Consider the following 21,340-nt stretch of genomic DNA (forward strand, 5'->3'; position numbering starts at 1 on the left):
TGACGTACTTCTTTTCTGATTTGGAACCAGTCTGTTGTTCCATGTCCGGTTCTAACTGTTGCTGCTTGACCTGCACACAGATTTCTCAGGAGGCTGGTCAGGTGGTCTGGTATTCCCATCTCTTTCAGAATTTTCCACAGACATTGACTTGGCCCAAAATGCACTGTTGGCTGGCAGCAGCGCCATCAAGTGATGGCTCTGAGTGGCTATCCTTCCTCTGACAGATCCAAAATCTGTTGCTAAAAGATAGCCCAGGGGAGTCACTAGAGAACGCAGAAAGGTGATTCTCAAAGAGGAGGATTGTATGTGAAAGAGTTTTCTCTTCAAAAACCAGGTGTATCAGAACCACCCCAGTTTTTCCTCTGGTTAGGGTCCCTGTGTATTACCTTCTGTCTTTTTCTGCTGGAGAAGCTCAGAGGCTCAGTCAAACTTGCTGCAAAGTAGAAGGCCTGACTGACCCCAGGGTAACAACTGTAAATCCTGCCAGCACCTATTTTGAGACACTATGCGTGCGTGCATGCTAAGTTGCTTCAGTCGTATCTGACTCTTTGTGAACCCAGGAACTGTAGCTGCCAGACTCCTCTGTGCATGGGATGCTCCAGGCAAAATACTGGAATGGGCTGCCAGGTCCTCCTCCAGGGCTGAGACACTACACTACTTGCAAAAATGCTGGCCTGGGCAGGTCAGCGGAAACTAGTGTCCAAACACCGCTCCCAGTGGCCTGATTCTTGAAGCTCTATTCCATCTCAAAGACAGCCTAGGCCCCTCTGCAGGATCTAATCCTACACCGGCTATTGTGTCTTTTCCTGCTCCCCAAAGGTAGAGCGAAGCCCGTGGAGCCAGTGCCCCTCTCTCTCCCTACCTCCCCTCAGACCCTTCTCCACTGGGGCCCACTTAGGCCCCTGGTCACAAAGAAACAACCATTAGCTCAAAGACTGGAAAAAAAAGTTTTAATAAATACAAAAATCTCCAATAATGACTCTGCTCAGCTCAGGGGCAGCAGGAGTGAAGTGTGGAGGGGGCGGGGACCCTTGGTGCTGAGTGAGGATAAATTAAAAATCCCAACAAGCCAGTGACAGTATGTACAGAAGGAAAGGGGTTGGGCTTCCAAGGCAGGGGCCGGAGGGTGACAAGGCCAGAGTTGGAACAGACATGGCCTTGGTCTGCCCTGGCTGCCCCTCCCCCGTGTGCAGTTGTGGTTCCCAGAGGTAGTGGGGGAGGGGGAAGAGGCAGAAGAGAGGGGCCAAAGGCACTGGGTTTCCTGCAGGAGAATACGAGGTCCTCAGTGCCCCTCCTTCCCTCGGCCCAGGCCCCATCCTCTTGGTCATACGGCCTTCTGGCTGCTCCCTAGGAGCCTTCATCTTCTTTCCCAAGCTCTGGGACTGTCCTGGTCTCTGGGGCTGCTGGGAGACAGGAGGGAGTGAAGTTTGGAAGAGGAACAAGGGGGTGGGGGGACACAGAGGACACAGTGGAGCTTCCCTGTTCTGATCTCAGAAAGGTCAGAATTCTTGAAGCAAGTCAGCACACACCAGCTGTGTGACTTTAGCCTAGTTGCCTGATCCCTTTGAGGGTCAGCAAATTCCTTGGTGAAGAAAAGGCAATGGAGACGAAGCCTACAAGGTTGCTGTGGGAGGGGACAGGACCACACTTGTGCAGCAGAGGGCACTGCGCCTGGCACATGGCCGGTGCTCCCTCCCCTCCCCAGGCTTCCCGGACCCCGCACTTACGCCGCCGCCGGGGCGTGCAGTGGGAGCAGCAGCGGCTCTCCTTCCCTGGGCCGCAGGACAGTGGCGGTGAACAGTCATCCCGCTCACAGTGGGGCACCCCTGCCTGGTGCAGGACAGACCAGATCCTGAGGGTCCCCAGAGGTGCCGGGGCACAGTGACCTTCAGCCTCCTAGGGGAAGCCCGCCCCCCAGGAGCCTACCCTCCCTGGGAAGTTCCGCTCCCCCAGGCCAGGTCCCCAACGCCTACCTCACACAAGCCCCCACTCACCCCACATCTGCAGGTAATACAGCTCATCTCCCCAAAGGGGGGCACTGAAGGGTGCCAGCTCTGGCTCTCTGGGAACCACTGCCCTGCAAAACGGCAGCCTCGGGGCCCATCAGCCTGCATGGGGTCCCCCAGTTGGGGGTGGGCCCCTGACCCCACTGTTGGCAGGGAGAGGAGGTAAGGAGAAATAGATCAGTAGATGTGAGCTCTGTGAGGGCCATCCAGGCCATATTTGTCACCTAGCAGTTTCTGGCACTTAGTAGGTAATAAATTTGTATGGATGGATGGGTGGATGGGTGGGGGGGTGGGTGCATGGGTGGGTGGATGGATGGGTGGGTAGGACAGGAACTGGATCCCATCACAGCCCACTAACACATGCACATTCTTCTGCTGCATGTAGATCCCTAACTTCAGGCTAGGCAGAGAGCAGTGCTGGGTAAATGCTGAATTAGCTAAGACATCCCTTTCCTCCACCTTCAAAAGGCATCCCCTCGCCACGCATCCGCCCCACCCAGGACAAGGCATGAAGAGCCTCATCTGCCCCTAGAGGCCCCGGGGCCCCTGTCCCCCTTACCTGGACACTGCTTGCAGCAGTCAGTGGGGTTGGCACGGACGGGCTGGGCACAGGCCAGCCGGGGACACTGCACCTTCTCACAGTGCACCTCCCCGGTGCCCCCCTGCAGGGATCCATGGAGTGAAGGGTGTCAGGAGAAAAGCAGAACATGCAAGCCTTCTGCCTCCTCCTTTCCTTTTCGTATACCTCAGACGTGTGACCTTTTTCACTCAGAGGTCTTGTAGTGAAAGTTGTTCGGTCGTGTCCAACTCTTTGTGACCCCATGGACTATACAGTCCATGAAATTCTCCTGACCAGAATACTGGAGTGGGTAGCCTTTCCCTTCTCCAGAGGATCTTCCCAACCCAGGGATTGAACCCAGGTCTCCCTCATTGTAGGTGGATTCTTTACGAGCTGAGCCACAAGGGAGACCCAGGAATACTGGAATGCGTAGCCTGTCCCTTCTCCAGGGTATCTTCCCAACCCAGGAATCGAACCAGCGTCTCCTGCACTGCAGGCAGATTCTTTACCAGCTGAGCTACCAGGGAAGCCCAGAGGGCTTGGACTGCGGTTTTACATGCGTGCCAATTCGCTTTAGTCATGTCTGACTCTTTGGAACCCTATGGACTGTAGCCCTCCAGGTTCCTCTGTCCATGGGATTTTCCAGGCAAGAATACTGAAGTAGGTTGCCATTTCCTGCTCCAAGGGATCTTCCCCACCCAGAGATCAAATCTGCATCTCTTGTATCTCCTGCACTGGCAGGCGGGTTCTTTACTCCTAGTGCCATCTGGGAAGCCTGGGGCTTTATATACCTGAACTCAAATCTTCACTGTAGCCCTGCAAGGTAGGTGGAACCATCTCTGCTTCTGGGCGAGCAAAGTGAGACTCAGGGACATACAGAAAGTGCCCAGGGTTACATGGAGCTAGTCAGCTGGGAGAGCCAGAATTCACCCAAATCAGCCCTTGCCCTTTTCCTACAGGAAGCCAACTCTCAAAGCCCAGGGACTGAGAGTTCCCTGTGGCCTGGTGGTTAGGACTCAGCACTTTCCTGCCATGGGTCCACGTTCCGTCTGGGGTCCTGCAAGTCATGTGGTGTGTGTGCTGTCTATGCTTAGTTGCTCAGTGGTGTCCAACTCTTTGCGACCCCATGGACTGTAGCCTGCCAGGATCCTCTGTCCATGGGATTTTCCAGGAAAGAATACTGGAGTGGGCTACCATTCCCTTCTCCAGGGGATCTCCCTGACCCAGGGATCAACTCAGATCTCCTGCATTGCAGGCAGATTCTTTACCATCTGAGCCACCAGGGAAGCCCAAGTCCCATGGTGTGGCCACCCTCTGAAAAGATTGTGCAAAGGACTTCTCCTATTATTTTGACCACCAAGACTGGGCTTTCCTCTCCCAGAAGCCCCCTCTCCCACTCTGAAGATCTTAGGGGTTCCAGCATCAGAGAAAGCTGGGCTGCCATACCTTGCAGGTGCAGACAGCACACTTAATTAAGCCAAACGGGGGCACGACAGGGTGCCACCGGGTGCCTGCTGCCCGCCAGCTCCGGTCACCATCAAAATAGCAGCCTGGTGGGAGACAGTGCCCAGCGCCATTAGTGCTGAGTTCATTACCTAGGTCCACAACCCAGGCTGGAGCTTCAGGCCAACTCCACAGTGGTCTAGCCCCAGGGCCCACTTGTGGGCCAAGGCCTTTAATGAAGCCTCTCAGGTGTCAGTTGTGACCTGTGCCCCTCAACCACCTCCATCCCAGTAAATACACTCCCCCTCCCACTACCCCCCATCCTACCCAGCAGCTCCGCTTGACTCCCCACCCCTGTATTCACACACTTCCAGCTCACCCTCGCCAGGGTCCCTGTTCCTTGGCAGCCCCGGGAGGTCTTTGACATCTTGTTTCTCTGTGGATCCAAAGAAATAATGAAGGCAGAGGTTGGCCCCCTTCTTGCTTCCCTCCCCAGAGGCCTCACTGCCCCCCATGGTGGACCCTCCATGACCTCTCCACTCCTGCAGGGCACTCACCCGGGCACACAGGGCAGCACTGGTCCGGCGCCTGCACTGGGCTTGGACAGCTGGGCGGCGGGCACACCACAGGGTCACAAATCACCGTGCGTCTCTGCAGGGAGAGATTGAGGGTTGGTTCCGGGGCTCCAGAACCCAGGCCCCAGTGCACCCTTCCGGGGCCTCCTACCTGGCAGGTGCAGAGTGAGCAGAGCGGGTCATAGTTAGGAGCCCAGCGAGCCCCGTGGGGGCGCTGCTGCCCCTCGAAGAAGCAGGTGTTGGGGTCTCGGAGCCGACCGGGGCCACCTGGTCTGGCTGGCGCTGAGGTGTCTGGGCCCGGCACAGCGGGCAGTGGGGCCACCATGGCCGCCACCGCCTCCAGAGCCCCAGGCACCTGCACTTCTTTGTCCCCTGCTGCCGCCAGCCGCAGGCCGCCCACCTCACATTGGTTGGCAATGTGCACCTGAGAGGAGAGGCAGGTTGAGGCAGCACCCAGGCTCCCTCTTGCATCTCCACCAGTGGCAGCCAAGACACCCAGAGCACCCACTCTGCCCCAGAAGGATGCTCTTAGCCACAGCACTCATCCCAGCCACCAAGGACAGGTGGTCAGCTTCTTGCCTCATTAAGTACCTAGTCTGGCTTCATCCTCTCAGCGAGCTAGGCAGTGTGTGCAATTCTACCGCCCCCAGGGTTCGGAGAGGGCAAGTGGCTAACAAAGAGCACCACAGTACTCACCCAAATCTGACCCATCCCAACAGGCCCGCACTGCCTCCCTACCTGCCCTCGCAGCTCCCCTTGGGGGCTCCCCTTGGTGGTGATCAGCAGGGAGGCAGAGCCCTGAGCCAGGTGCCGCAGCAGCTCGGGCTCCAGGTCCTTCACGACACCCTGGGCCTGGCAGCAGACAGAAGAGGGGACAGAACAAGGCACTCTCGGACTAAGCCTGCCATTCCCAGTTTCTCAGGTAAGGAAACTGAGACCCAGGGAAGTTAAGTAAGGTCTCCAGAGAAGCAAGCCCATCAGCAATGGTGCAGAGCTCAGAAGCCCCAGGTCTACAGCAACCCAGCCCATGTCGGGGGCTTGGTCCATCCCACCCACCCCTTGGAGGTCCAGGACATTACAAACTACCCACGAGATCCCAGCAGAGTAGGACACAGGTGGATAAAAGGATACTAAAAGGCTGAACCAGATTCGTACCCAGGTCTGTCTGACTCCTGAGGCTTGCCTGCTCTCTGTTTCCCCTGCCCAGGCCCACAGAGCCTTTCATGCTAAAAAGCAGCTATTTTCCAAACTGCCTCGCACCAACACCTCCTCACCTCCGGGCCGTAGAATCCCTTCAGCAGCCGCCGGGGCCCCGGCATTCCAGGAGGCCCGAGGAGGTGGGCAGTGATGGTGCCCTGCTCTGAGCCACCAAGCCCTGCCAGCAGCACTTCATAGTGCAGGTGACAGTGGGTGTCCAGGGAGAGCCAGGCGTGCCCTGCTGCCTGGCTCTGCACCGGGGGCAACACCAGGGCTCCTGCCAGGGGCACAGGCAGTGCTGGATCCAGACAGAGAAGAGATGACTAATGAGAAGATGGCTGAGAGCAGTGACTTAACCCTAGCATTTCCCATCTCCCTCGGCACAGACTCCACAAACTAGCAGGCACTGTCCACAGGCCCAGGGCTGGGGAAGCAGCAAGGGAGAGGCCTGCATTGTGGTGAGAGGGACCATCTCCCGGCAGGGCCACCCTGAACATCCTCACCTTCTCCAGATGCCAACTGGAGCTCAGGTGCAGAGAAAGAAGTGCCAGGCTCTGGCCCTCTCGCACCATCCCTCACATGCTTGAATTAGAGGACACCAAAGGTGGGGGCAGACCCCTGGAGCACTCACTGTCATGGCGGGCGCTGTGCCCACTGTAGGGCAGGGCGGCCACGTGGCCCCGCAGCTCTCCATCTGGGAAGTCCTTGGTGCCCACGTTCAGGAACAGCTCATTCTGCAGCAGCATATGAGCCCCCCGGGCACCCAGCCCAGGGCAGATACCCACGGCCTGAGAGGGCAGGGAAGAGTGAGCCCAAACTGCAGCCTGCCAGGCCCCGGATGAACCCTCCTCAGCTTTCACACAAGCCCAAGATTCTGAACCCTTTCCATGCTGCTGTGCATCCCTACTAAACCCATACACACTGCCATGCACCAGTAACACTGGCTAAGAACCGGCAGGCCCAGGTTCAAGAACTTTCTCTGCTACTTCCTACCTATGCAACCCATCTTGAGGAATTATTTAAGCTCTCTGATCCTTCTCTTCATCATCTGTTAGATGAGTAATGTGAGGGCCAAAAATAATGTAAGCAAGGCAACCAGTGCAGTTTGTGGCATCTAGAAAGGATCAATAATAAATGGCAGTCATTGCTATTATGTTTAACATTATATGATCTGCTGCACTGGCCTCCCTATGTAACTCCTTCCACTGGATACAAGCTTCCTGAAGACAAGAGCCACATCTGATTTTCTTTGTACTGCAGTCCTTAGCCCAAGGCTCACTAAAAAATGAGTCCAGTGAATCAATGCATCAGTGAGAGAGACTGCAAGTGAGTGAATAATGCCAAACATCCCTGTTCATCCAACAGGCTTCCCACGGCCCCCTAACACTGTCAACTCTGCTGCCTGGGCCCTGCGGCCCTGGTCTTCCTGAAGCACTCACCCTGTGTCCTCCCAGCTGGAGTCCAACCATGTGGCAGAGGACAGTGTGCTGGTTCCTCCGCTGAGGCTTGGTCTCCAGCGTCATGGCCACCACCTCACTGCCTGTACCTACCACCTGTACCTGGAGGGCAGGAGTGGGGAGGGCAAATGAGAGTAGCAGAGAAGGGCTGGGCCCTGAACCTTTGTAGTCTAAAGCCCCGCCCTGCCCTGCTGCCTTCTCACCTCCTGCACCGCCCCTGCCCCACCCCTGACTCTTACTTGGTAGATCAGGGAGCCGTTTCCTAGCAGTGTAAGGCTGGCTGAGCCCGCTGCACCCGTCTGAACTGGGATCAGGGCATCCGCCCCGCAAAGGACACTTTGCAGGACTGCAAAGGGGAGGGACAGGTGGACGCAGGCTTGCCCCACGGCCATTCACACCCCAGCCCCCAGGATCCCTCCTGTACCCACCCTGGCCCCTCCTCTGGCACTTTGCTGTGCCTCTCACTGTGTGTGCCCGGGGTGCCCGGCTTCACCCTGCCTCACCATCGCAGCTCTGCCTGGCTGCAATGTGTCCACTGATGCGTAGCCCTGGCCCACTTGCCCTCTCCAGGGCCATCTGCAGCTCCCCCAGCACCAGCCAGTCCATCTCCTGGGCTGTCAGGTTGGGCAGCACTTCAGCAAAGCCCGGTTCCTGGGGGCAGAGGAGGGTGCGGTGGGCACAGCAAGAGGCTAGAGCAGGCGGCAGTTAGAGCCAGACCCTCACTCACCTGGGCTGAGGCATTGGCTTGGAGCTCTCGAAGTAGCTTCCCCTGGTGTAGAATCCGGAGCCACAGGGGAACCTGGGCTGGTCCTGCAATAGCCACACACATGGAACCTCTGAAAGATGGGTGCTCTCCCTACCCTCTTCACGTGTCTGCCCCCATCCCGCTTACCCCCACTCCTGGACTCCAGGAGCCCACGGAAGAGCAGCAGAAAGTGCAAGGAGTCCTCTGTGTCACTGAGAGTGAGTAGGGCGATGCCCCCTATGCCTGGCTGTGGGGGCCCTTCCAGGGTCAGGATGGCACTGAAAGTCTCTGGGGAAAAAAGGACCACGAGAGCCCATCAGAAAGTGCCCCCCTCAGCCCACTCCATTTCTGGGGGGCCAAGAAGACTCTGAACTTCACGTCCAGGAGAGATTGGCTCCCCTCACCTGCAGCCAGGGCCCGGTGCCGAATGAGAGGTCCCCAGACCTCCCCTGAAGGGTGAGTGGGTGTCACAAGTGCCACATACAGCTGTTCTGCCCTAAGGAGTCGCAGGGACAACCGAGGCACTGCCCGCCACACCCCGCAGACCTGGAGCAGAGAGACAAGAAGGCCCTCTCAGTATACAGGACATGCCTGCTGAGAGGCCCATGTCTGGTGAGAAAGGAATACGGGAAGCTGTCCCCAGGCTCTCCTAGGATGTGTAAGAAAGGGCCCTGGAACCAGATGCCAGGGTTCAAATCCCAGATCCTCCACCAACTAGTTGTATGACCTTGAACAAATCACATTCTGCTACTGAGCCTCAGTTCCCTCATCTGTAAAATGGGCATCATAATGTCAGTGCCTCTCTCCCACTGGGCTGTTGTGAGGACCCGAGGAGGCAATGTAGAGCATGCTCTCAGCATAGTGCCCAGATGGGATAAGCACTCATAAATGGCATCATCTCACCAGGCCATCTTGGGTGGGCGCTGCAGGGTGTTCAAACAGGATGCTGCCAGTGGAGTCAGAGAAGCGGATTCGGGTAGGGCGGTCCAGCCTGGTAATGAGCATCCCTTGAGCACCGGCTCTGAGCCTGGGCCAGAAGCGCTGCTGCAGCCTCTCCAAATTCTCCCTCCCTGGCCCCGGGCTGACCCCTCCTCCCTCCTTCCTCTTTCTCACCGCCGGTAGGAGATGGAGAACCGCAGACTGGAGCGCTGCAGCGACACTCGAGCCCGCGCCACCGCTTGCGACCTTGGCCCTGTCAGCAGCGCCACGAAGTCTGCGAGGGGAGGAAGATGTCCCTAGTTCCGTCACCCGCTGCTGCGGCCCGGCGCCTGTCACAACCCCAGTTCCTACCCGGCCTCTGCCTACCCGTGTGGCCGTCTCCACGCCCCCGATCCTCAGCTCCTGGCTCCCCACGGTCGCTGTAGCTTCGGTGCTCTGGGTCGCGTGGATACTCGAAGGCCAGGCCCGTCGGCTGCTTTTCCGAACTGCTGTGCTCTGCACCGAGGGTGGGGGACACGGGTTTCGGGTGGGCAAGGAGAGGGCCAGTTGACCGTTCCATTCCGCCCAGCCACGCATCTCGGCCCTGCCGCCCTCCCCTCTCCGCGGAGCCGGCCTTACCCTGGGGGCAAGTCTGGCAGCAGTGTCCAGGCAGCTGGCGCGGCTGCCCACACGCCAGGGTTGGGCACTCGGGCTTGATGTTCTTGCAGCTGACCCTGCCTGCGCCCCTTGCGCGGCGACCCCACTGAGGCTGCTCACAGAGAAGACGGAAAGCCGAGTGAGGGCAAGACATCAATTGTTGAGAATCAAAGGCAAGCCGAGAAGGCATCGGACAAGGTCAAGGTCGGCCCACGGAGTCAAGAGTGCTTTGCTACCTACAAGCTGCGTGACTCTAGACAAGTTACTTAACCTCTCTGGGCTGCGCGGTCCCCGTCTGAAAAACGGGAGCAATGATACTCTCTGTCTAACGCGGTTGTACTAGGAGTTAAGTGAGAGATGAAATGGAGTTGGCTAAGAGCCTGACACAGTGGACGATCAATAATAGGCAACACCTGAGACTTGAAGGGGGCGCTTCCTCTCCTCTATCCTTCCTCGTGCCTCCTCCGCCAAAAAAATTATCCCAAATATCTGCAGACTGGCTTCTTTCTCTTCAGCAGCTCCGGGTCCATCCGACGTCCCAAGACCTCAGCGCTCCCCGACCCACAGGGCCCCCGGCCACAGCCATTGGGTCCACTCACCGCCTCGCAGGCGCACAGCACGCAGCGCATCACCCCGAAGGGCTCCCCCAGGTCCGGGTGCCACGTCTCGTCCAAGGCATAGACCTTCCCGCCGAAGGAGCAGCCTGCGGGGACGGGCTTGGCTGGCGGCCGCTGTCCCGCTCCTGCCGTGTGCCCGCCCCGGGGCGCTGCGGGCCGGGCCCCGGGTCCCTGGGCACCCCTCCGGGCCGCCCGCCGCGCCGAGCCACCTGCGCCCTGCGCCCCCTCCGGGCGGGCGCAGACTTGCCCCGAGCCGCACTCCCCGCCCGCGCCTCCCCCGGGGCGCCCTCCTACCTGCTGCTCCCCGAACGGGCAGCGGCTCCTTCTCGGGCCGGATAGGCAGCGCGGGGTGCTCGGGGCCGGCGCCGCGGGCCGGCCGGGAGCCGAGCAGCAGCAGCCCGAGGAGCAGCAGCGGGGCCGGCGGGGCCGGGAGGCTCGGCATGACGCGAACGGGACAGCTGGGGAGGCGGGAGGGAGGAGGGAGCGACAGAGGGAGGAGGGAGACGCGAGGAGGGCCGGGCCGGGGGCGGTGCGGCGGGAGGGGGCCGGGGCCAGGGCCCGAGCGGTGCGGCGAGGGGCTCGTCGGGCGGCCGCGGAGTCGGCGCCGGGCCGGGCGGGGCGGGAGGAGCGGCCGGGAGGAGCGCGGGCGGGCGGGCGCTGACCCGGGCCGTACGCGGCTCTAGTGCCCCAGGCGCCGGCTCTGGCCCGTTTTATGCCCCGCGCCCGGCGCCCCGGCCGGGGGCCTCCTCCTCAGCAAACGGGGCGGCGGCGGCGGCTCGGCGAGGGGCCGGGCTGAGCCCGGGGGGTCCGGCCCAGCAGCAGCGGCCCGGATCGCGAGTGGGGGAGGGGAGGGAGGGGCTGGAACCGGGCAGGGGAGGAGGGAGGGGCTGTAGGGGAAGGGGGAGCGGAGGGGATAGGGGGAGGGGAGGGACCAGGGGGCGCAAAGCGGGGAGGAGAGGCGGATCTGGAGCCCCCACCACCACCCACCCGCTGCCGGCGTCCACGGGGCAACTGGACCAGGAGGTGCATGTCCGGCCCGGGACGGGAGCCCCAGGCCACGGAGAGGCAGAGACGGCCTGAGGCCTGGGCCGGCCACTGCGCTAGGACTGAGTTCCTGCCGGAAGGATGAAGAATTGTCTTTAAGGATGACAACGGGCAGGACGGGCCCATCAACTCATCTTCGCCTGTCTCTGGGCCCACAGCACCACTCAATCCCCACACCACTCTCATTGCCCAGCCTGTGTCCCTACATCCCCTCTGAGATCTCTCCTCTTTCCTCTGTCCCTGGGATAGGAACTTAGCCAGAAACAGACGGTATCCCCTTTCTGTCTGCTGACAGCATTTCTCTCCCTACTATTACCTGTGCTCAGGCCCATCCAACCATCCTCCTCCCCAGCCTGACACACTTCCCCACCCTCTTCCTTCACCTGCAGGACCCTCTGCCTCTCCACCCTACCCACAACCTCTTTTGTCTTACTTTCCCGGTCGTGACAGCCTCCCTGCCACCTCCCACCCCCACATTCCCACCATCCTCCCAACCATCCCAGCACCCTCCTTCTTAATCTTGGGAGGCATCTGGTCTGGCTGAACTGGAGAATTCCGGGATCTAGGCCATACTCCTTAGCAGAGAGCCCCATCCTTGGGAGGAGGAGCAGGAGAGAGCCTGAGGATGAAGTGGGGGGGTGGGGGAGGAGGTGGGAATAAGGTCAGGCCCAGAGGCCCCTGAGGACAGACTGTGGGGAGAGTGGGGCTGAGGAGAAAGCAGAGGAACTAGAGCCAAGGCCAGTGGAAGAGGGGGGCCAGCAGGAGGTATTTGCGGGGGAGGTTCAGCAGCTGTCTTTCCTAAGACAGGGACACATGGGCCTGGTTATTCCTCTTGTCACATGTGGAGTGGTAGGAGATGGGAGAGAGAGAAAGACAGGGCAGGCAAAGAGGGCCCTGGCACAGAGATAAGTGGGCTTAGCCATCAGAGCCATGGGGCCCCAACAGAGGGGCACCTGAACCTGGCTTAATCCAGCACACGCACCCCCTCACCTTGAAGTCCTCTCAAATTGTCTAGACTGCTTCCTGGAAACGCTGACCCCTGACAGGGTCTTCTCTAATATAGGCAGTACCCACATTCCCACTGGCGAAGGAGGAACAAGACATGACCCCCAGGGTGTTATTGGTGACGAAAGCAGGAAAGCAAGAGCCTTAACAGATTTTAGCAGCAGGTGTGTTGTCCAGGGGAAAGAAATTTGGACAGCCAGAGACCTAGAGACCCACCAGTCTAAAACCAGACCTCTGTACCTCTTCCTGAGGGGTGAAAATGTCCTGCCAGATTCCTCCTAGGAAAAAAACTGTTTCCCTCCCGTCTTCTCCCCCAGCCGTCTCCCAGATTTCCCAGCTCCTAGGAAGACACAGATCCCCCTATTCAAATCCTCCGTGTGGTATGCGTGAGTGGGAAAGCTGGGCTCCCGTTAGTGAACCATGGTCCAGGCAGGGGCTCCAAGTCCTACGCAGGTGGGAGGAGAAAGCGTCACTTCCGGGGGCCATTGCTTATGTCTAGTGGCTCCCTGCTCTCTGATTGGGCAGAATTGGCCTGGGCAGCCTTGTGACCCCAGTGCCCCAGAGAGGCAGTGCCCCAACAGCCACCTGTCTTCCTACCTATCTGCTCCCCAGAGTGCTGCCTGCTCTGGACCTGAGTCCTGGAGCCCTTCTCTACCCGGTGAGTGGCAAGCCAGGTTTGGCGTTAAGTGAGGGTAGGAAGGACAGGAAAGAGGAATTGGGCTCTCTGCTGGGGGAGGGGTAGGCAAACTGGAACCTACAGGCACTGACCTTTGTCGAGAAGAGTGTGGCCTTCCCAGAATGGGAGGAGCAGGACAGAGCAGGGGTAGGGGGTGGGGTGCTGGGTTCTGAGGGACTGATAACAGACTTAGTGGAATACAGCACAGTCCTAGCTGGCCCTCAAGAAAGGGGACATGAGCCCAGGGAGAAAACAAGAAAGAAAGTGCTTTTCGGACTTAGGGAACATGGCAGCGAGGTGGACACAGCCTCAACCCCCATTCATACCCAGTCATTCCTAATGAGCTTAAGAGGTTCTGAATCCTGGGGCTGGGGGAGCTGGGCCAGGCAAGCCAGGGCACAAGGAGAGGGTAATGGGAGGAGGGCTCATGAATGTTGACAGACCTACAGGAAATCCCAATATTGAATCAGGTGCAGGCCTCTTTGCACAACTTGTGAAAGAAGAAGGAAGCCATGTGGGGGGTCCTGCAAAGGAACCGGAAGGGGTCTGCAGAGGGGGCAGGGAGGAAGGTGAGGGCTATGAGACCGATATGGTGGGTGTCTAAGGTGAGGTAAGCTCTGTAAGGCAGGCATCAGCTCACCCAGCAGGTGCTCATTCCTGGGCAACTTGCTTCAGGAAGGAAGTTCCAGAACTGTTAGCCCATCTCTTCTCCTTGAATAACCAAAGAAAAACCCCTAGAGGCTTTATGTGTTGGAGTAGATAGAAAAAGAATGAGAGATTAATTTCTCCCACATCATCTTCTCAATCTTTTAATCACCGACTTTTAGTAGTTTGGTTTAATTTTGGTCCAATTCTCCTCAACCCCACTCCCCAAGCTACCCCTGAGCATATTGTACATGTTTGCTAGTCCGGGTCCTGGCCCTGGCCCTATAGCCATTTCCAATCTTTTCTCCAGGCTTGAGCCCCAGTGCGTCCATTCTCTATACCCATTCCAGGTTTTCTCCAACCAAACAGGCAGGGTTGCTCAGATTTTGAGGCAGTTAGATGTGTGTGTACATATTCTGTCCTGCTGCTCTTGGCGGGGGCCTGGGTCACTGGCGCCACCTCAGAGGTACTGAGGAACTCTGACGAAGAGGAGACACTGTCTGGGACAATCACAGGATGACTGGAGCAGTTGGGGCTTTAGCAGTTCTAGGCTGGTCAGCATCTCACACCCTCCCAACGGGTCTATTCCCCTAGCCAGGCAGACTTTCTTTCCCTTGAAACTCCATTAATTGTTCATCATTCTTGTCACTTGCAGGATAGGTTCTAAATCCTCCTCCTCCTTGGCCCACCTGTGCCCCTCCTGTGCCCCGCCCCACTCTGCCCAGAAGTGCAAGAGCCCAAGCCGCCTCCATGGCCCCAGGACGGATTCAGGGGAGAGGCCCCATTCAGGGAGCCACTCCAAGCAGACAGCCTGGCCAGAATGGAGCTGACTGGTAAGAAAACCCTTGGGAGAACTAGGGCCAAATCAGAACCTGGTAGAGGGAAAAGAGACAGGAAATGTGCTGTGGTGGCGGGATGTGGGGGAGGCGACCTCAGAATAAGGCCTCTGAGCAGCAGATTCCCTGGATTTCAGGTCTGGGTCCTAAATAGGAATTTCTGGACCGCCAAACGACAATGATCTCTTCCTTATCCACCCCTTTCAACTTCACCTCTCCTCATCTAAGAATTGCTCCTCGTGGTCATCCTTCTCCTAACTGCAAGAATAACTCTGTCCAGCCCGGCTCCTCCTGCCTGTGACCCCCGACTCCTAAATAAACTGCTTCGTGACTCCCATGTCCTTCACAGCAGACTGGTGAGAATCCCCAAGCACTCTCCCTTCTGCCCACTTAACTGGAGATATACCCTCACTCCCACCACTCCCTCTCACTCCCCAATCCAATCACTATCCTTCCAATATTGTCTTAGTAAGACCACCACCACCACCCCCTGATCGTATTACGCATGGAAGCCTATCCTGGTAATTGGGCCACCATAACGTGCCCTCTCCACCACCCCACCAATCTCTTTCAACAGAGCCAGTGTCCAGACGTTAACCCTTTGTCCACACCTGTCCTTCTGCCTGCTGTGGACTTCAGCTTGGGAGAATGGAAAACCCAGACGGTAAGAAAGCCATCCTTTCCCTTGGTTTCCCTAATCCTGTTTTCATCTGCTTCCTACTGATTCCCATGGATTTTTCAAATTTTCTGAGCTCTCTTTTAAAAAGAGCTCCACTTCAACTTGGCCACCCTAGCCCAATATACATTCTACTATGGGGGTATCTTCTGGACAAGATGATGGCTTGTGGCCCAGTATGTTAAATAGAGTCAAGGCTGACCATGAAAAGCTGGATAGAGGTCTCTTGTGGCCATGCCTTTGACCTATTTCCATTCAACCTTTCTTTTTTTAAGGCAAGAAACAGTAGTCGATTTATTTTGTAGCATACTATTAGCCTCCTTGACCTTTAAATTCAGATTTTTCCCTTTTTTCAGCTTTATTGAGATATCATGGGCATATAACATTGTGTAAGTTTAAGGCAGTATACAAAGTGTTGATATAATATACATATATCATGAAATGGTTAACATTAGCTAGTACCTGCATCACATCTTGTAATTAATATTTCTTATTTATTTTTTTGGCAGCACTGCGTCATCTTTGCTGCATGGCTTTTCTCTAGTTACAGAGAGCAGGAGCTGCTCTCTAGTTGCAGTACACAGACTTCTCATTGTGGTGGCTTCTCTTGTTGTGGAGCATGGGCTCTAGGGCATGCAGGCCTAGGTAGCTGCAGCTCGAGGGCTCCAGAGCAGGAGCTCAGTAGTCGTGGCTCATGGGCTTTGTTGCCCCACAGCATGTAGGATCTGCCTGGACCAGGGATCGAACCCATGTCCCCTGCATTGGCAGGTGGATTCTTAACCACTGGATGACTGGGGGAGCCCTAATATTTCTTTTTTGTGGTGAGAACATTTAAAATCTACTCTCTTAGCACATTTTATGGAGAAGGAAATGGCAACCCCTTCCAGTATTCTTGCCTAGAGAATCCCGTGGACAGAGGAGCCTGGTGAGCTGCTGTCCATAGGGTCGCACAGAGTCAGACACGACTGAAACAACTTAGCATGCATGCATGCATGCATTGAAGAAGGAAATGGCAACCCACTCCAGTGTTCTTGTCTGGAGAATCCCACGGACAGAAGAGCCTGGTGGGCTGCCATCTATGGGGTCACACAGAGTCGGACACGACTTAAGTGACTTAGCAGCAGCAGCAGCACATTTCAAGTGCACATAATTCAGTATTATGAACTGTAATCACTGTATATTAGACCCCCAGAACTTATTCATCTTAATCTGTTCAACCTTAAGTTGGTGTGAAGAAGCAAGACGGATCTATCATCCTCTGATGACACAAAACTGGGAGGCACAGCTAAAATAACAAAAGACAGAATGAAGGTTCAAATTGCTAAAAGGCTAGGTCAAAACCAAAGATGTATATAACAGATGTATATAAAACTCTGGATGTGTGTGAAGTAACTGAATAAAATCTGCTTCCAACTTTCAGGCCACAGTGCCCCTGCTTCCCTCACATAAATTTTTAGCTCTAGAACTTACTATGAAAAAGACCTGGGAGGGTTGGATTGCCTCAGACTTAGCATTGTAATATTACTGAAGCAGCAGCTACTTAAAAAGCTAGAGATCCTAGGTGGCTTTAGATGTTTAACATCCACTTTGTAGAAACATTCCTAAAAAGCTCTATTCTGAGTGGACTGCACGTTTAAAAGAATTTTTATTGGAGTATAGTTGCTTTACAATGTCGTGTTAGTTTCCTTTGTACAGCAAAGTGAATCAGCTATACATATGCATATCCCGTTTTTTGGGCTTCTTCCCTTTTAGGTCACCACAGATCTTTGAATAGAGTTCCCTGTGCTATACAGTAGGTTCTCATTAGTTACCTATTTTATACATGGTATCAATAGTGTATATGTGTTAATCCCAATCTCTGAGCTCACCCCACCCCCCATTTCCCCCTTGGTATCCATAGGTTTGTTCTCTGTGTCTGTGGACTACACTTACACTACTGCACTGAGTACTAGCTATCTTCTTTTAGATGCATGCTAATTTACTCAGGGGCCCATATTAAACTAGCATGTCGAAGCAACCTGAACAGTGAGAGGTTAGAAAATACGTTATGTGAGGAATGGTTTAAAAAAATACTAAAGCTCATGTGATTGGATTGGAGAAGAGTAGCCATCATGGTAGAGCACAGATTGCTTTAGTCTGAGACTGAAGAACCTTCTAGAAGGGAGTACTGCTGAGTAGGTCAGCTCTTCTGCCCTCAAGACACCTAGAATTCCCTTGCTTCCCTCAGGTCTTCTGGGGACCAGGCCAGGGAGGAGGGGCAATTGCTAGTGATCCTTGTAGATTCTGGTCTGCCATTTATCAGTAAGTCCCTTCCCTTCATCTTTATCATTTTTACGATGGTCTCGTATCTAAGGATGTTAAGCTTTTAAAAATCGTATGATCCTAACATTCTGTAGAAGGAAGACTGGATTTGCAGCACTAGAACCAAGAGGTAAAAGCTATAATAGGGCAGATTACAGAATAATGTAAGAACGGGAAAAAAATAAAAATAAAAAGAGCTTTTCTTACTGAAATTACGTGTTAAGAGCCAGCTGGGTTACCGGACACTGGAGTTATTCAAGCAGAGGCTGATGACCAATTGTCGGGAGACTGAAGGAATTCCTGTGCTGGGTGGGACCTAGGTCCTGTCCAATTCTCAGCTCCTATGAATCATTCTGCTGGCTGCTCTTACAGGCTCCCCACCCGCCATTCAAATACCCTTTGAAGCTGTCCGCTTCTCTCTTCCATCTCTTTCCCAGGAGCAGACCAAAGCACAGGACGTTCTGGGAACCACGACCCTTCTGCTGGAGGCAGTGATGGCAGCGCGGGGACAGCTGGGCCCCACTTGCCTCTCATCCCTCCTGGTGCAGCTTTCTGGGCAGGTCCGTCTCCTCCTTGGGGCCCTGCAGGGCCTCCTAGGAACCCAGGTAAGTCCCCAGTCAAGGGAGTTAGAGAATATTTCTTTTCTGACTCAGTCCCCTTAGAAAATTCTGGAAATCCTGAAAGTGGAAGAGCTGACCTGCTAAGGAGTGCATCCTCCCAGTCTCAAAGCCTGGGTTCTGGCACCTTATCTTCCCCACGTAGACAGGCAGGCATGATATCTGGCCCAGGTCTCTGGCCTCAGGCCCATCCTCTGCCCTCAGCTTCCTCCACAGGGCAGGACCACAGCTCACAAGGATCCCAGTGCCATCTTCCTGAACTTCCAACAGCTGCTCCGAGGAAAGGTGCGCTTCCTGCTGCTTGTAGTGGGGCCCAGCCTCTGTGCCAAGCGGGCCCCACCCGCCACAGCTGTCCCAGGCAGCATCTCTCCATTGCTCACACTGAACAAGCTCCCAAACAGGACTTCTGGATTGTTGGAGACCAACTCCAGTGTCTCAGCCAGAACTACTGGCTTTGGACTTCCGAACAGGCTGCAAGGATTCAGAGCCAAGATTCCTGGTCTGCTGAACCAAACCTCCAGGTCCTTAGGCCAAATCCCTGGACACCTGAATGGAACACAAGGACCCTTAAGTGGAATTCATGGACTCTTTCCTGGGCCCTCACCCAGGGCCCTAGGAGCCCCGGATATTCCTCTGGGAACTTCAGACATGGGCTCCCTGCCACCCTACCTCCAGCCTGGAGAGTCTCCTTCCCCAGCCCATCCTCCCCCTGGACAATACACACTCTTCTCTCCTTCGCCCACCTCACCCATCCCCACGGTCCAGCTCCAACCCCTGCTTCCTGACCCCTCAGCCATCACACCCAACTCTTCCAGTTCTCTTCTAGTTGCAGCCCACTCTCACTTCCGGAATCTGTCTCAGGAAGAGTAAGGTACTCAGCACTGCCAATGTCAGCCTCCACGTACAGTCCCCTTACTTGTAGGAGAGGCCCTGGGAGACAACTGCAGCTATACAGGCATACCTCATTTTATTGCTCTTTGTAGATAATGTATTTTTTACAGATTGAAGGTTTGTGGCAACCCTGTGTTATCAGATGATGGTTAGCATTTTTTAACAATAAAGTATTTTTTAATGAAGGTATGTGCATTACTTTTTTAGACTTGGTGCTGTTATACACTTAATAGACCACAGTATCATGGAAACATGACTTTTATATGCACTAGGAAACCAAAAGCAAATTGTGTGATTTGCTTCCTGTGATATTCACTTTATTGTAGTGGTCTAGAACTGAATCCACAATATCCACGAGGTAGGCCTTTATCAGATTTCCTGCTTTCACCAGACACCCAAAGTCCTGGTGAAGGGGGACATGCAGGACAGAAAAAGTATAATTTTTTACTATATGCCAAAAAACTTCAAAAGCTATTTTTTAAACCATCAGTAATATTCACCAGAGCAGTTAGTTATCTCTGGTCTATTTTCTGCACAAATTTACAACTTACTAATTTTCTATATATTTTTCATGTGATAATTCTACAAAGGCCTGACCTGGCCTAGCTTCTGAACAGAGGTAGAACTTATCTCAGGGGAAAAAAGCCTGTGTTTTCTGCTCAGAACTAAGGTTAGTCTCTCTATTCTCTTTACTATCATTTTTAATGGAGCTCTGATCCCCTTTTCTTAGGAGACCCTTACTCTGGAGAAATGAATGAGAGGTCTCTCAGAAAATTTCCTCCATAACAGACAAAACTGAGAGGGATTAAATAATGAAGAAACGACAGGACTCAAAGCTACCTGAAAAGTGAAGGGAAGATGTTCTTCTCATGGGCAAAAGATCCCTCCCTCCTACCCCCCACCCTGAGATAAGCTAACAGGAAGCTCTGGAGAGCCTTACACCCCAGGTAAGGCTGTATAGATGGGGTCAGTCAAGACAAGATGAGACTTGGATGTGACAGCTGAGCAAACAGCCAGCACTTCAGCAGCTCAGCAGGAAGCTTCGCCAGGCGCGGGTTCCTGCCTCCCTCCTGTGGAGGTCAGGGGGAAATGCAGGAAGTGGCTTGAGTCAGTCTCCCAGGGCTCACACAGCAGGAGGGGCAAGTACAAGTCAAGTGCAAGTTGAAGGCTCATTTCCCAATTCCCAGAAGTATCTACTATCTGAAATGCAAACCTGTGTGACCACCATAAACCCTGCCTGGGGATGTCTAGAAAACAAGCTAGGCTTATGGGGCTTTTTGAATAAATGTCACCTTGGTACTTAGGAAGAAGAGGTTTATATTGCCCTGAACACTCCATTGCAAAGGTCAACACTACCTCCAGAGGCTCCTGTAGGAAAGCTGTTGGAAGCTTTTCCCCTCCCACTTCAAACTCCCCAAAAGACAGCAAAAGCTACCATTAGGTAGAGGAGCCAGAAACCTAGGGTTCCAAACACCACAAAAACCCCAGGGTCATTAAAGGCATTCCAAAACAACAAGAGTGAGAGCCCTCATGTCAGGAACTTAATGCACATTACCTTTAACACTCACACATCCCTGTAAGGTAGATTATTAACATCTCTGCTTTACAGATGAGGAGCAAGTTCCCAGTGGTTTCATAGCCTGTGAACAGGAAAAGAAACACCCTACGCTGACTTAGTCTGGAGCCCAAATGCTCCCCAGTGTGGTGCACTGTCCAATGTATCAGTGTCTCTATTTATTGGAAGAAATTTCCAAGTCCTTAGAGAGTACACATCAACAGTTAAATGAGTTCTGAGTAGAAAACCAAAGCTCTTGGTGGGGCGACCAATTTAGGCATCTCCAGGTGTTCCCCCCACCCCACTTCCTGAACAGAACAGTTGCCATGGAGAAAAAAAAAATCAACAAACGCACAAAGCTCAAAAGTGCTGTCCAAATCTCAGATGGTGACAATTTCTGCATAGAAGAGAATCCGTTTATCCACACTACAAATTCCAATGTGGAGTCAAGGGAATGGTAAGCAGAAATTTTAATTTACTGAAATATTAACGGAGGCTAAATCTAATGATCAAATGAAACACTTCATGGTACATGAAAGCCAGCACCCAGTACATGAGATGCAAAAGGGACCGAAGACAAAACTTTTCAGCACAGTCAGCTGAGACAAAGATGGCAAGGCTACAAAGAAGTACATAGCCAGAAAGCTCCAGGCATCCAGGGCTGGCATCTGACTTACCCTGGGGCAAATGCAAACAGCTCATGGGCTGCTCCAGTGTAAACTAACTTGCCTCTATTGAACGTCTAACCCGTCATTCTATCTGGCTGATTCTGTCCCTTCCTCCCTTTACAGAAAAGACAAAAAATTGTTACAATGAGGACACTCTTATCTCTATTCAACTGTATGCCAGCTCTCTTTCTTCTGCCACCCCAGGGCAGCTAGGACAGTCTGCTACCCAACAAACCATTATTGGTAATTAGG

General features: G+C 54.7%; 2 protein-coding genes and 1 long non-coding RNA gene across 9 annotated transcripts; 1 reads left to right on the forward strand and 2 right to left on the reverse strand.

The window, feature by feature from the left end:
* Positions 1–928: 928 nt before the first annotated feature.
* Positions 929–10,625, reverse strand: CHRD (chordin). 4 transcript variants are annotated; one of them, XR_006056450.2, is made up of 23 exons: positions 10,469–10,625; positions 10,157–10,260; positions 9,540–9,669; positions 9,288–9,416; positions 9,096–9,195; positions 8,886–8,973; positions 8,387–8,528; positions 8,130–8,270; positions 7,965–8,047; positions 7,741–7,888; positions 7,477–7,583; positions 7,220–7,339; positions 6,412–6,568; positions 5,858–6,078; positions 5,322–5,435; positions 4,735–5,007; positions 4,566–4,659; positions 4,388–4,444; positions 4,012–4,115; positions 2,566–2,668; positions 1,995–2,149; positions 1,728–1,852; positions 929–1,400 (listed from the first exon to the last, which is right to left on the reverse strand). XR_006056450.2 is itself a non-coding variant. In XM_027957563.3 (23 exons), exons 1-23 carry the CDS (start codon positions 10,614–10,616, stop codon positions 1,348–1,350), a joined length of 2,874 nt encoding a protein of 957 aa, XP_027813364.1. In that variant the 5' UTR covers positions 10,617–10,625; the 3' UTR covers positions 929–1,347. The 4 variants fall into 4 exon arrangements, 2 of the variants coding, with proteins under 2 accessions (XP_027813364.1, XP_027813361.1); XR_006056451.2 differs by having other exon boundaries at positions 929–1,403; XM_027957563.3 differs by having other exon boundaries at positions 1,728–1,830.
* Positions 10,626–11,014: 389 nt separating this feature from the next.
* On the reverse strand, positions 11,015–12,672 carry LOC132658443 (uncharacterized). Its single transcript, XR_009598095.1, has 2 exons — positions 12,464–12,672; positions 11,015–11,837 (listed from the first exon to the last, which is right to left on the reverse strand). It is a non-coding gene; the product is annotated as an uncharacterized LOC132658443 (long non-coding RNA).
* Positions 12,673–12,767: 95 nt separating this feature from the next.
* On the forward strand, positions 12,768–19,050 carry THPO (thrombopoietin). Of its 4 annotated transcripts, none has more exons than XM_012097907.5 (6): positions 12,768–12,881; positions 14,200–14,377; positions 14,609–14,736; positions 14,958–15,044; positions 17,795–17,962; positions 18,179–19,050. In XM_012097907.5, exons 2-6 carry the CDS (start codon positions 14,365–14,367, stop codon positions 18,842–18,844), a joined length of 1,062 nt encoding a protein of 353 aa, XP_011953297.1. In that variant the 5' UTR covers positions 12,768–12,881; positions 14,200–14,364; the 3' UTR covers positions 18,845–19,050. The 4 variants fall into 4 exon arrangements, with proteins under 4 accessions (XP_011953297.1, XP_027813438.1, XP_011953305.1 ...); XM_027957637.3 differs by having other exon boundaries at positions 18,191–19,050; XM_012097915.5 differs by having other exon boundaries at positions 18,196–19,050.
* The last annotated feature ends 2,290 nt before the right edge of the window (positions 19,051–21,340 follow it).

The sequence above is a fragment of the Ovis aries genome, chromosome 1 (assembly GCF_016772045.2).
Source record: "Ovis aries strain OAR_USU_Benz2616 breed Rambouillet chromosome 1, ARS-UI_Ramb_v3.0, whole genome shotgun sequence".
Taxonomy (NCBI): Eukaryota; Metazoa; Chordata; class Mammalia; order Artiodactyla; family Bovidae; genus Ovis; species Ovis aries.